The sequence below is a fragment of the Lactuca saligna genome, chromosome 3 (assembly GCF_052625555.1).
Source record: "Lactuca saligna cultivar CGN05327 chromosome 3, ASM5262555v1, whole genome shotgun sequence".
NCBI classification, from domain to species: Eukaryota; Viridiplantae; Streptophyta; class Magnoliopsida; order Asterales; family Asteraceae; genus Lactuca; species Lactuca saligna.
In genome coordinates this window covers 170,655,374-170,670,095 of record NC_136419.1, presented here as the reverse complement: position 1 = coordinate 170,670,095, position 14,722 = coordinate 170,655,374, and the positions used below count along the sequence as shown (strand labels likewise).

The 14,722-nt window shown below is 37.2% G+C and overlaps 1 protein-coding gene across 1 annotated transcript; it reads left to right on the top strand.

Annotated features, from left to right (window-relative positions):
• The first annotated feature begins 9,237 nt into the window (after nt 1-9,237).
• LOC145037463 (protein CORTICAL MICROTUBULE DISORDERING 2-like) lies at nt 9,238-12,876 on the top strand. The gene is made up of 4 exons (XM_078986121.1): nt 9,238-11,020; nt 11,124-11,405; nt 11,575-11,666; nt 11,813-12,876. The coding sequence occupies exons 1-4, from the start codon at nt 10,004-10,006 to the stop codon at nt 12,504-12,506; spliced, it is 2,085 nt and encodes a 694-aa protein (XP_078842247.1). The 5' UTR covers nt 9,238-10,003; the 3' UTR covers nt 12,507-12,876.
• Nucleotides 12,877-14,722: the final 1,846 nt, after the last annotated feature.

Here is a 14,722-nt window from a genome sequence, read left to right as displayed (position 1 = left end):
ATCCCCAGGAAGATCTCATGATGCGGAATACGAAAATGTGTGTGATGGGCCGCTATCGCGCCAGCTCCTTCCCCTTCGAAAAAGAGGTACCTGAAACCAAAACTGAAAGCTGTAAGCACGAAGCTTAGTGAGTGCCCCCATCATACCGCATACCATACAATCACATATCATACATATTGCCAAGCATTTCTGGGGTGCCCGACCTACCTGGTACGGCCATTCTGGGGTGCCGACCTACCCGTGTCAAGCCATTCTGGGGTGCTGACTACCCATGTCAAGCCATTCTGGAGTGCTGACTACCCTTCGGTCCTGACGACCGAACCTCGGGGACTATTTCACCCCCTACTGATACTATCACATATATCATAACATAACATAGTATCAGACATATCTAGGGTGCCTGAACTACCCTTCGGTCCTAGCAACCGAACTCGGGGATTGGTCCCCTCCTACTACCTCTATCGCATATAACATAAAAAGCCAGCATGCAAACATATAATCACATACTGTCAGACATATCTGGGGTGCCTGAATACCCTTCGGTCATTACAACCGAACTCTACTACTATCACATATAACATATCATGCTAGCATATAACATATCAGGTAGTAGCAAACCTAGATGATATCACAAAGACAATCATCTATCATACATCTCCTACTGGTGGGCAGACATTGTGGCCTTAGACCCACCGCTACTGGAAGGTAACTCACCTCGTAGTAGCTGCTGATCTGTGTGGGAATAGTCTGTCTGTTGCTACTGCTGCTCAGGAAATCCTCTGAATATAATTCCCACCAAACACTTAGTCAAATACTGCTAACCGCCCTCAGGGTAAATTGCCCATTTACCCTTAACAAGTCATGAGTTAAGTCATAGTCAACTGCCAGTTGACCAGACTCGCCGAGTGGGCTTGCCGACTCGCCGTGTCCCTTTCTCTATACCCAAGTCTTAATAGTCCTGCATCCTACTCGCCGAGTTGTATGAACAACTCGCCGAGTTTTCCTTCATCCGAAGAGCACTCTAAGTTGTGACTCGCCGAGTTGTATGAACAACTCATCGAGTTGTTCTTGAGACAAGAAGATTGCCATGAACTCGCCGAGTTACTTCATGAGTGAGTCTGGCTTCCAACTCACTGAGTCATACCCTATGAATCACTACTCCAACTTGCAGACACAAAAGGGAACAACCCTGGGACTCGTGACCCGACTCGCCGAGTCGTTACCATGCAATTTCTATATAATCGATTATGCTTGAATCCAGCTCATACCTTACATAGATCCATGACCCTAAGACTTGATTAACACGTAAAGTTTCCAACTTTACGTGTAAATAGGCAACCATGAGGGTTTTAGGGTCCAAAATGCACCAAAAGGGTAGATCTAGGGCTTTCATGCAATATGGTTCCAAAAAGGCAGTAGATCTGAGCCCCTAGAGCTCAATCATGCCTAGATCTAAAGGTCAATCAGCTTATTACAAACCCTCAAACATACACAAGCTTGAAAATGGTTCAAGGAGGACTTTAATGGAGCTATGAGGGACAATAACCAAGAAAACAAGGGGGAAACGAGTTATACCTTAGGGAACACACTGAGATAGCTCAAAGATGCTTGACCTCCTTTTCTTCTTCTTGATCTACTCTTCTTCCCACTCAAAAACTTCAAGAGGACACACCAAAAGCTTCAAACTCACAAGGAAACAAGGCTTGGACGAGATATAGGGCTCTGAGGGTGAATGGGGGTGAGCTTGGGTCGCACAAGCTAGCTTAAATAGGGGGCAAACCCTTGGAATTAGGGTTTCATCAAACAGCGATGACTCGCCGAGTCCAGGATATGGACTCGCTGAGTCGCCAGCTTAAGCGTGCCCCCTGACCGCGTCCCTACTCGGCGAGTCGAACTTACAACTCGCCGAGTCCAAGGCTAAAATGACAATTAGTTAGATAAATTTTTACGTACCAGGAACCAGGTGCTACAGTAACGTAAGAAGCGACAATGGATTGGAATTCAAGAACAAGGATTTCGAAGATTTTCTGGCTGAGAAGGGAACTACTCACAATTTATCTGCTCCATATACTCCACAGCATAATGGAATCGTCGGAAGGCGAAACCGATCTCTATGCGAAGCAGCTCGAACCATGCTAAGCTTCGCTTCCTTGCCTCTATATTTTTCGGTCGATGCTATTGCTGCTGCATGTTACACTCATAATAGATCATATCTAAACAAGCAATTCTCTATCACTCCCTATGAGATCTTGAACAACTGCAAGCCTAATGTGAAGTTCTTTCATGTGTTCGGTTCAAGATGCTTTGTCTTCAAATCAAGGGAGAATCGAAACAAGTTTGATGCTAAGGCTGATGAAGGAATATTTTTGGGCTACTCCTTGCACTCTAAGGCATACAGATTTCTGAATAAATGCTCAAAGAAGATTGAAGAGACATACTATATCACTTTCGATGACAATTATGTCAAGAAGTTGAAGACACCTGAAGGTGCAATGCAGGAAATTTTTTCAAAATCTAGTCAAGTCACTGTGCCTATCTCAAATCTTTTTGAGCAATATGCTCTTCTCTTTGATGAACCTGAAAAGGCTATCGATTCTAAATCTAAGGCTGAAGATAACAAAGTTGACAGTTTGAAGCAAATCATTGACAATGCTGCACAGAAGATGGCAGTTGAACAACCAACGGCAAGCGAAAGGTCTGACTCAAGAGAACCTCCTGGTGACAGTTCTTCTATCCAGGGGAGGGTTCCTCTCTACCAAATTATCAGGATTCATCAATTCCGGGGGAGCATTCATCATCACAATCATCAAGCTCAACCGAAAGTCCAAATGAAGGGGACCGTTCTGATCCAGAAATTGAAATAGTGTCATCATTCGAGGGGGAGAATACAAATGTCAATGATGATGACACACAATCAGAATTGGAAGAAGAAGTCAATGCAAAACTGGATCCATCTTGTGATCCAAGTTACCCTCCTCTAGTTAAATGGACCAAAGACCATCCTCAAAGTCAAATATTTGGGGAATATTCAGAAAAGGTACTAACTTGATCACAGATTAAAGCGAAACAAGCTGCATTATTCTCTCAAGTAGAATTTTGCATGTTCAACTCTTTCGTCTCCAAAGTTGAACCAAAGACTGTGAATTCGGCTCTTGACCATTCTGATTGGGTTTAAGCCATGCAAGACGAGCTGAACGAGTTTGAAAGAAACAAAGTATGGCGTTTAATTCCTACTCCAAAGGATGCTTTGGTTGTCGGTCTCAAATGGGTATTCAGAAATAAGAAGGATAAGGAGGAGAATGTGATACATAACAAGGCTCGGTTGGTCGTCAAAGGATACTGCCAAGATGAAGGTATAGATTATGAAGAAAACATTGCTCCAGTTGCAAGATTAGAGTCAGTTCGAATCTTTCTTGCTTATGCTGCACACAAAAACTTTGAAGTCTATCAAATGGACATAAAGTGTGCCTTTCTCAATGAAGAACTTGAAGAAACTATGTACGTTGAGTAACCGCCAGGCTTCGTGAACGAAAAGCATCTAGCTCACTGCTACATTCTAGACAAAGCGGTATATGGCCTGAAGTAGGCTCCTAGAGCATGGTATGAAACTCTCACTCGATTCTTAAAAATGTCCAAATTTAAACAAGGTTCGATTGACCTAACCTTCTTTTGTAAGAGAGAGGGTAACCACCTTATGATAGTCCAACTTTACGTTGATGACATCATCTTCGGCTCCACGAATCCTAGCTTAACATCTGAATTCAGAAAGTTGATGGAAACTAAATTTGAGATGAGCTCAATGGGTCCAATTAACTTTTTCCTTGGCTTAAATATTAGACGGGGAGCCGAAGGCATTTTTATCAATCAGGAGGCATATACAAAAATATTGCTTGCCAAGTTTGGCATAATGGGAGACTCCAAAGTGAAAATTCCTATGGCTTTTGGGACTAAGCTTACACCATCTTTGGAGAAGCCAATAGCTGATATGATGCTTTATCGTCAGATGATTGGGTCACTAATGTATCTCACAGCCAGCAGGCCAGAAATCATGTTCTCAGTCTGCTATTGTGCCCGATTCCAAGCTAACCCACGCGAATCTCACATGCTAGCCATGAAAATCATCTTTCTCTATCTAAAGCGAACTTCCTCTCTCGGTCTATGGTATCCAGCCAACTCAGGTTTGTTTGTCCAAGCATTCTCAAATGTTGACTTAGGTGGTTGTGGATTGGATCGTAAAAGCACTATTGAAGGATGCCAATTTCTTGATGGAAAACTGGTTAGCTGGCAATCAAAGAAACAAACCTGTGTTTCTCTCTTCACGGCTGAAGCTGAATATATAGTCGCCGCCTCATGCATATCTCAGGTTGTTTGGATATAGAGTCAGCTTAGGGACTATGGGTTAAACATGAAGAAAATCCCACTATATTGCGACTCTGAAAGTGCAATTAGGATTTGTCATAACCCAGTGCAACATTCCAAGATGAAACACATAGCACTGTGGTACCACTTCATCAAAGATCATGTGGAAGATGGTAATGTAGAAATTCATTTCATTAGAACCACTGATCAACTAGCATATATATTCACTAAGGCTTTACCTGAAGCAAGTTTCAACAAGATCTTACAAGGCATAAGAATGATGGAAGCAGAATCAGTACCAAAATCGCCTTTGCTTCACTAAAGGTAAGAAGCGAAATAGAGCGAACGCTCGGTCTATTTCGGGTTCGGTTCACCTAGGAACCGAAATGAACCGAACGATCAGTCTATTTCGGGTTCGGTCCTTCTGAACTTGTTTGCTTCGTTTTTCATTAAAAGGGATTTTGATTGTATTCTTTTGTATACTCTTTTCCATACTTTTTTTTATGTTTTTCTTTTCATTTTTTTTTTCTTTTCATAAAATCCAAAAATAATTTTTTTTTCATTGCAAATTTTCACAAAATACAAAAATATCTTTCCTTTTACTTCATCTCTTCTTATGCCTTTATTTTTGTAAATGCTACTCTCGATTGTGAAGCTCAAGCAGGTATAAATTCTTTTCTATAAATTAGTTAAGTGTCCCTAGATGCATGCTGTTGCATGTTGACCAAAGCCTCACCAGATTTTGAGTGAAGCCTTGATAATGTGATATATACAAATCATGTTTTCCCAACCTAGGCTGTTACATTCACTCTAATCACGAGCTACCTTACTCTTCTCATATTGAGTTTAGAGTTTTCTGCTTGGTAACTTTTTTATATAGCAGAGGTACATTTGCTTCTTCAACCACCTTAATCACATTTCTCCATTAAACTTCCTCTCACTAATGTAACCCTTGAGACTTTTAGCACTTACCCTTGAGGTTTACGGTTATACAAAATATATGTTTATGATCTTAGGTACGTACACCACGTGCTGAGTGAGACCCTACATCCAACACCTATACTGAATTGATGGTGAATTAAGATATTCAAGATCTTACTAAGTACCTAATGAAATCTCTTTTATTTTTGCATGGTCCTTTATGAAATCGTCTAACACGAAGGCCTTTCTTCCCAAAAGGATCCATTTTTTTTGGATTTCTATCCCTTCTTTAGTCACTATAACGTATATCCAACCTACTTGTTCAACAGACCACATTGGTCTCACAAGTACTTCGTTCAGTTTCAGTCTTATATCAAGTATCGAAATCATGAATTGAAGCGAAAGCCACCCTTCATAACTTTAATTAAAAAGATGTCTTTCAATACTTCTTAACATGTATTTGATCGTTATTTAACGGGAAGCCAAACAAGCACTTTGAAGTCTCTCTTTACTTTGAAGGAAGAGATTCATACCCGGAATTAGTCGCTTTATGTCTTAACAGACATCACAAATTTCCATGAAAAGTTTGCTTTATTTCTTTATCATTCACACTCTATCCACGAAAATCTTTGATTTTCCAAAAATCTGGTTTTATTAACGATGAGCTAATTTTTACAGCTTCATTTCTACAAAGCATTATGGTAATCGATAAAGGTGATGACGGTTCATGTAAATTATGTGGGTGAAGTTTCGGATAAAGTTATTCGACGAGTCAGCAATTATCCAATCGTTTTGACGATTTGAAAATGGTACTTTCTATGGAAAGGCGCGTAACAGTAAACTGTCCTTTCTCTCTCTCGTGTCATCATCGGGGTTGCCAACTGTCTACTCCATTGCATCAGGAATGGTTTCATAAAAGGCCAAGATTATCAGCCGATCATCGACCACATCAAGCGAATGCTTGTTTGTTACATTCATGAAGTGGCGAAAATGGATCAAGAAATCGCATCTGCCATTCACAAGCGACCAACGATCAAAGTAATGGGAAGGGCTGGTGATATAAACACCATGATCAAGGGAAAGATTGACACACAGTATCACACTGTGATGTTTGTTAGGGGTGAAGGTCAAAAATGCATGTTCGCTCTTGTTGATAAACACTTGTTCTCAACTGCTTGCTTGGAGCACATTTTGGAGATCATTCACAGGTGTAGTCAAAATTCTGCAGCTGACAAGAAGTTGTTTACTGACATGTTGAGATGGTATATTCAATTTCGGCAGACACTTCTTACTATCATTCCTCGGCTATTCAAAGTAGTGAAGACTGTGAAGCCTACTCAACATAAGTAATCTCACGCCTCGTTTGACACAAAGGGGGAGATTGTTGGGTTGTATAAGTGTTGTGTCATGGGCTCGATCCTTAGCCTAGTTTTGCAGCCGGTTTGTGCTTGTCCAACCGTGCATATTTTTACTTTAGGGTTTTGTATTTAAGATGCATGTAGGCATCCTTAGTAATTAACGCTTTCATTATTTTTCTTATCAAAGTATTGTAAACCTTAGCTCGCCTCTACAGTGGAAGTTCTTCATCGAGCTCTGCTGAGGCGTGACTATATTTGAATCATAAGCTTCATATTGATTCCATACTGTGTTATTATTCTTATTGTGATTGATTTGTTTGTTCTTGATTAATATACCTGTGAAAGATCTAAACGATCAAGAGATTAATTCTCATCAATATATATATATATATATATATATATATATATATATATATATATATATATATATATATATATATATATATATATATATATGGAAAGGATCAAATGAGAACACCTAAAAGGTTGAGAACGCGAGAACAAGTATATTCATTGGTGATTCTATGTATTCATTTGTGGAGAAATGATAAATTTTTACGCACAATGAACATGAATATGCTTTTTCTTTTCAATTGAAATTAAAGGTGTAAAAATTTATCATTCCTCCACAAATGAATACATGAAATCATAAATGAATATACTTTGTTCTCGCGTTCTCAACCTTTTTGGTGTTCTCATTTGATCTGACTCATATATATATATATATATATATATATATATATATATATATATATATATATATATATATATATATATATATATACACACACACACACACACACACTAATTTTGCTATGAAAATATAACTATAAAATATACGAAATAACAAAATAGTAACATTGTATATGAGACGTGTCCAAACAGTGTTTTTAAAAGAAATTCGTCCGGTTATTTTTTGTTTGTTTATCAGGATATAACACAGTAGTAAGTGATTCTTCAAGATTATCTGAATCCTCACTAGGCCGAAAAATACCCTGATCGCAATAATAGAAAATAGGAGAAGAATAACCGTATGAGAGGAAGAAAATATCAATCCATCTGGCACCTTCAATCAGTCACTAAGGTGTTTTATATGACAAAAGGTAACTGATGTCTTAAACATCCAAATGTGATTTTCAAATTAACCGATAAATCAAAACTCAAATCTATGATTAATAAACTTTAATACAAGTTTATAATTGATAAATTTTTAGTTACAAAAATAAAATATTTGGGAAAAGGTCAGCTAGTCTGGTCGACTGGTGGTTCCTTTGTATCCGCAGGACGCGCGTTCCCACACAAGTTCGGTAAAATCAACCTAATTCGGTTTGCATTTGCATCCCCATATGCGCAAAAGATAGCCTTTGTACTTATAAAGCTATTTTCTTTTCATTATCCTATCCATATGAGATGACATTAAATTCATTAACCCATTCGTTTAACTTCTAAATACATCATCCTAACATATAATTTATCATTTATCTTAGATCTGTATTGGACTTGTGATATATAAAAACGAAGATATAACGGAAAGAACGCGAACATACAACCATTTGTCAGTATGAGTAATGTTTAGTGTTTAAATTTTGTGCTCAAAAAATAGGAAAAACCTATTTTATGAAATTTATTAAAACCAATTTTCCAACAATTTTTTGTGAATTTTCCTTAAAAAATTACATAATTGTCTTTAGAACAAACTATAGTTTAAATTAAGAGTTAATGTTAAATATTCATTTTTATTACATTTGATTACTAATATCAAGGTTCTAAATGACGTAAAACGTGACTTTGCAGGAATGTCAAACCTCAAACTATTCTGAGTATTGGCGAACCACGTCGTTTGTAAGGCGTGACTTAAGGCGAAAATTTTGTATATAGTTCATATTTTTATATGTTTTTTTCAACCATTATTTATTTTTATACACATATATAAGTTAATACGGCGTTTTGGTAAACCTTAGCAACACATACAAGCCTTGGAGTCACGACGTACCATGACGAGCTTTTTAAAACGTTGACTAATATAGAAAAGGTCGATAATAAAATATAAATCTTTAATAATATAGATGATATTTACAATGGATACAAATAAGTAATACGAATATTAACATATCTTTATTTTGTGGTGGGGTGTACATATTGGACGGATTCAAAGATCACCAAATCCAACATTTGTCTACAACCTTGATTTGTGCATATAAAAGTCAATTAATAACAATAATGTTAAGCATAATAAAAACAAAAATATTAATTATAGATATAAACTAAATAGCAAATTTTAAATTTTAAAAGTTAATTAATAGCAATAATGTTAAGCATAATACAAACTAAATATCAAATTTTAAAATTTTTAAAAATTAAATAATAATAATCCATATGTTGTGGTCTTGTGTGGGTGAACTAAATCTTCTTTGCAAGATGCCAAATCAACCTGCTTCCCTATAAAATCGGGTAAAATCATATATTTAACAGGTTAGTAACACGTTTAGTAATCTAAAATGCATAAAAAACGTTTAAAGACCAAATGAATTAAAAAAATTAATTATTTTGTCTAACAGTAGATTATTAACCCTTAAATTCAATCTCGAAAAAAATTGAATGTCTCTGCTCAATCCTCAATGTTACAGGCCATCGTGTCCACTACCAGCAAAGGAAAGGAACACTCGACTCAACTTGGGTCCCTCCCTTTCTCTCCCATGTTCAGATCACACCAGTTCTTTCTACCAAATGCATACGTGTGTCGCAACTCTCTTTCAGCTAATCATTTTTCTTCAACACTTTCCTCAATTCTGTATTCTCTGTACCTCTAGTTCTCCGAATTCCTTTTAAAAAAAAATACAATTTATCAGTATAGTTGAATCAAAAGAGCAAACATCCTTTGGAAATTTTACAACAACCCAAATTTTGGCTATCAAGAGCGTTAGATTCGATTCTTGTCTATGTCCTTCCTTATGGCTATTATACTAACCGCATTAAATAATTTGCTTCTACTGACCCATTTGCGATCAATGACATTTGTGTTCTCCTCCCCTTTCATGGTATTATTGTAATCATATCAACTGCAATTAGTTCCTCAGCATACCCATCGAATTATACATATTCACATCTTGATTAGGCTGAAAAAACTTGGTGGGTAGTACCTAATTTGGTTATAATTGATATTATCTGTTCTGGGTCTCTCTCTGCTTCCACTTTTTTTGTCGGTGTTAATGAGAATCAATTGCTTTTTGCCCTAGGTTCAGTTTATGTACTTTTGGGGACCATTTTAATGATTTCTCGAAGTCATATAAAGAACCTGGATCTAATTTTCCGGTTGATTTTGTTGGTTTAAATCGGTGTGATGCATATTGAAGTTATTAACAACAATGGCGACTTTGATCCCTGGTGTATTGTTGAAATTGCTTCAGCATATGAACACGGATGTGAAAGTTGGAGGTGAACACCGATCATCTCTATTGCAAGTGGTGAGCATTGTTCCTTGTTTATCTGGTGGTTCACTTTTTAAAAACCAAGGGTTTTACATAAAAGTATCAGATTCTTCTCATTCTACATATGTTTCTTTACCTGATCACCAAAATCATCTTATTCTCAATGATAAGATCCAATTGGGTCAATATATATTCGTGGAGAGGCTGAAATCAGCCTCTCCGGTGCCCATTTTACAAGGGTGTCGGCCACTTCCTGGCCGACACCCTTGTATAGGAACCCCTAAAGATATTGTTGCCACACACTCTTTGGGGTTCCTAAACAATAATCAATCGAGTAGCAAGAAAACTACACCGATTTTGGCAAGATCGATATCTCAATTGTCAAAATCGGTAAATGATGGAATTAGAGCAAAAGGGTCTTTAAACCTAAACAATAATTTTAGTAGCAAGAAAACTACACCAATTTTGGCAAGATCGATATCTGAAATGTCAAAATCGGTAAATGATGGAATTAGAGCAAAAGGGTCTTTAAACCTAAACAATAACTTTAGTAGCAAGAAAACTACACCACTTTTGGCAAGATCAAAATCTCATATGTCAAAATCGGTGAATGATGGAATTAGTTTTAAAGGGTCGTTGAGATTGAAAGCAAAATCGATCAATTCTAGCCAAATGCCTTTGTCTCCAACCGGTTGTTATTCAATGCCGAATTCGTTTGAGAAGTTCTCTAATGGGATTAAGAAGCAATCGAGTATCAATGGAGTAAATAAGACAATGGGTAAGTTGAATTTGGGGGGAAAAGTGAGTCAAAGTGTGAAGAAGAAATTTGGGATTCAAGGTATTGATTTGGGACATAAGGCTCTTAGGAAGAGCTGGAAGGGTAGTATGGAGGCAAGGATTCCAAAACTTAGTATCACCAAGAAAACTTCAAAGCCTGAATCTCGGATTACTTGTGTAAGTTCTTTTTATCCGAAAACATCAATGATTTGTTCTTTTGTTTTGTTTCTTATTAATTTTCATTTCTAATCTACCCAATGGAACTAATCTTATAATGTAGACTTCAAGAAAATCGACAAGTGAAAGGACACAATCAAAGGAGGAGGATAAGAAAGTGAAGTTGTTAGTAAAGTCAACTAAAGAAGAAAGTAAGAATGAAAAACAAGTGAAGAAAATTGCTATGATTAAAGAAAAATCATCAAATGGAAGGAAATCATTAGCAAAAGTTTCGTGTAAGGGATTATCAGGAAACATGATGAAGATTTCTCTTAGTAATAAGAGATTAACAAATGAAAGTGATTCTTGGTCTTCACTCCCATTGGATATTTCAAAGCTTGGAAAGGTATATTTTCAATTATTATATGACTATTGAATTGTTGGAGTGTGTGATTCAAGCATTACATCAAGGGGCATTTTTGTCCTATGTTGCATTTGCAAAAAAGATCAACTTAACTTTCACATGATTTTCTCAGATTGTCATAATAATTACAACTCATGCCATGATTTCACAGGAAGTCCTGAAGCATAGAGATGCTGCACAAATTGCTGCCATGGAAGCTATGCAAGAAGCTTCAGCTGCTGAAAGCATACTTCAATGTATAAGGTATTTTGTGGCATAAAAATCAATCTTTTATAATATCAAATTAATCTCTGCTCTAAAAAGATTTTGCTTCTAATTTACACGAGGTATGCCATGTGAGCGCCACATCAGCATTGATTACTAAACCTTTTTAATTTTTTTTTTGACAGGACTTATTCTGAGCTCTGTTCTTCCGCAAAAGAAGACAACCCACAGCCCACTATTGACCAGTTTTTATCCATGAATGCTACCTTAAATAACATTCATCAAATTACCAAATCTTTAACAAAAATCATAAACCCTAATTCATCATCAAATCCCGAAGAAAACTCATCAGAAGAAATTATAAAACTCACATCAGATCTAGAAAAAAAAGCAAATCTTTGGGTACACTCTGCCTTAATCACAAACTTATCATCTTTCACAGTGTACACCAAACAACCACCATGTTCTAGCCGCCAACCCACCGTAGTACCTGATGGCTCCACCAAGACCCCACCACCAAAGCCACGTAGGACTGTGGTTGACCAAAACTCCCGGGCCCCACCTCCAAAATGGGAAAAGGGGTCCGCTCTTTATGAGACGATAAACTTGGCAGAAATGTTGAAAATGGAGTCGGGTGATTGGTTTTTAGGGTTTGTTGAAAGATTCTTGGATGCTGACGTGGACATGGTATCGGATAATGGTTGGATCGCTGGGATGCTGACTCAGCTCAAGAGTGTGAGTGAGTGGTTGGATAAGATTGAGATGAGTAAAGATGAAGGGGAGAGGATTGATCGGATAAGAAAGAAGATTTATGATCATCTTCTTACACATGTGGAATCTGCTGCGGTTGCACTTGGTGGAGCCTCAGTAACATCATAAAGTGAAAGAAAAGCTAAAATGTAAAAAAGAAAAAGAAAAGAAAAGATTGTCATTTTTTTTTGTATATACAAGAACCAAAAGGTTGTTGTGGTATAGACGTATAGGTGTGGAGTGTTGATGTAATTAGTTATAAAGAAAGTTCAAGTTTTGGGATTATATAGTTGTGGAACACAATTATTGAAAGTATATATAGAAGATGTCATGTATGTGTGTTTTAGCGTTTTAGGATATGAGAATTAATAAGTGAGGCAAGGTCCAAAGGTCGAAGACCGTGTGTCGCCTTCTTTGTTCTGCTCTAGGTGGAGTTTAGCAATGTACTCTTATTGATTTGTTTATTATATTGTCATACCTTAATTTCTTCGTATTACAACATTGAACTCTACATTTATCTAGTTATAGCAATGTCATTGAAATACAAAAAAAAAAAAAAAAAAAAAAAAACTTTTATTGTTGTAATAAGAAAATTCAATGCAACTAACGTTGTAAATTTATGACGGCCCAGGATAATAGCCACATTCCATTCTTTATTTTGGACATTTTTGTAATTATATTGTGGATTCTAAGATGCTTCACCCGTGGTAATGGTTCAATTACACCATCGAGTTTGTGAAAGGGGAAATTTTCTTTTGACTTATGATCTTTGATAAGCATCATGTGTTACCAAGGATTGACAACCATCTTAGTCTTCATTGTTTAATTACAAAAAGTGAGTTTGGTTTCGTAGTTTTGTACACTAGGCTTCGTAGTGATATGCATTATTGTTTGACATTCTATCACAGCCTAGGTGTGATGACGTGATTGGTCAGTTAGAACTCTAACTGGCTCTCTGATTTGTGAAACTAAAAATAGAGATGTTAGTTTGAAGGTAGAGTAAGTTCTTTTACTTGGTTTTTACAATTAACAATGTAACAGAGCCTTTCTTAATCTAATTGAAAACAGATCTTATTTACCTTCCCGTGCAATCATTTCTTATATTCCTTTCTTGAGCAATCATGATTTCATACTTGTTCAACTATAACGATCCTATAAATTGAATTCAAATCCCTGAATTTTCCAGTGTTGATTGAGTTCTTTATTTTTCAATTCAATATTTTCTAGATCGCATTTGCAATGTATTTGCATTTTGATCTTGAAATTCTTGTTCGAAAACTCACATCAATTTGATTATGTTTACTCATTGATTTTATTCGTATTTCATACTTCAATTAAAATCATGACAAATGAAGACAACCAGGAAGGTTGACTTTGACTGAGGACTTTGACTTGGACCAAGAGTTGACCAGTTTGACTTCCAAGTGTATTTTGGTAATTATTGGTGTTTAATGGATTTGGTTAATTGGTAATGTTCAGTGGTGGAGTTCGTGCTGGTGGTCGGAGCAGCGTGATCTTATTTCTTCAAGTCGACAGTTGCAGGTGAGTTATCCTCACTATATCAACAGGGTCTAAGGCACTAAGGCCGGCCCTTTATCGGATGGAAATCCGGGTAGTTGTTGTTATGTTATTGCTTTACTATGTCTGCATCCTGGTAGTTAGGATGATATATGTTAGAGACGTGGTTAAGGTCGGTATCCTGGTATATAGGATGATGCTATGCTAGTGACCGGTTAGTTCGGTATCTTGGTTAGTATGTTGCTATGTTATGTGATATGTTGGATCGGTATCCTGGTTTATGTGCACATGGTTGTTAGAGTAGGGTTGGGTTGAGGCGGGTCCTGCTTTGTGTTGTAGGCCAACATAACTAGGGTGGATAGGTTAGACCGAAGGCCCGACGAGCGGTCCGGATAGGATGAAGGCCCTAAGAGGGCAGACCAGACGCGTCGAGGCTCTAAGAGTGGACCAGACAGACTGAAGCCCCGATGCGGGTGGACCAGTCATATTGTAGACTCGGAGAGAGAGTGGACCGGGTGGATTGAAGGCCTGGTGCAGGTGGACCAATCACACTGTAGACTCGATATGCATAGTTGTTTGATTTATGATATGATATGATATGATATGTGTGTAGTATTGTGGTTGGTATTTTGGGGGTAACTCACTAAGCTTTCGGGCTTACAGTTTCAGTGTATTGTTTCAGGTACTTCATGAGACCGTGGCAAGGCGAAGGCGTGATCGTACCGCTCCTCAGTTTTATGTTGATGTTTCTGGGATACTCTGATAATAAATAAACTGAGACCCTTTTTGTAATAACTTAATGAATATGGGTTGTTTTTGAAAATTTT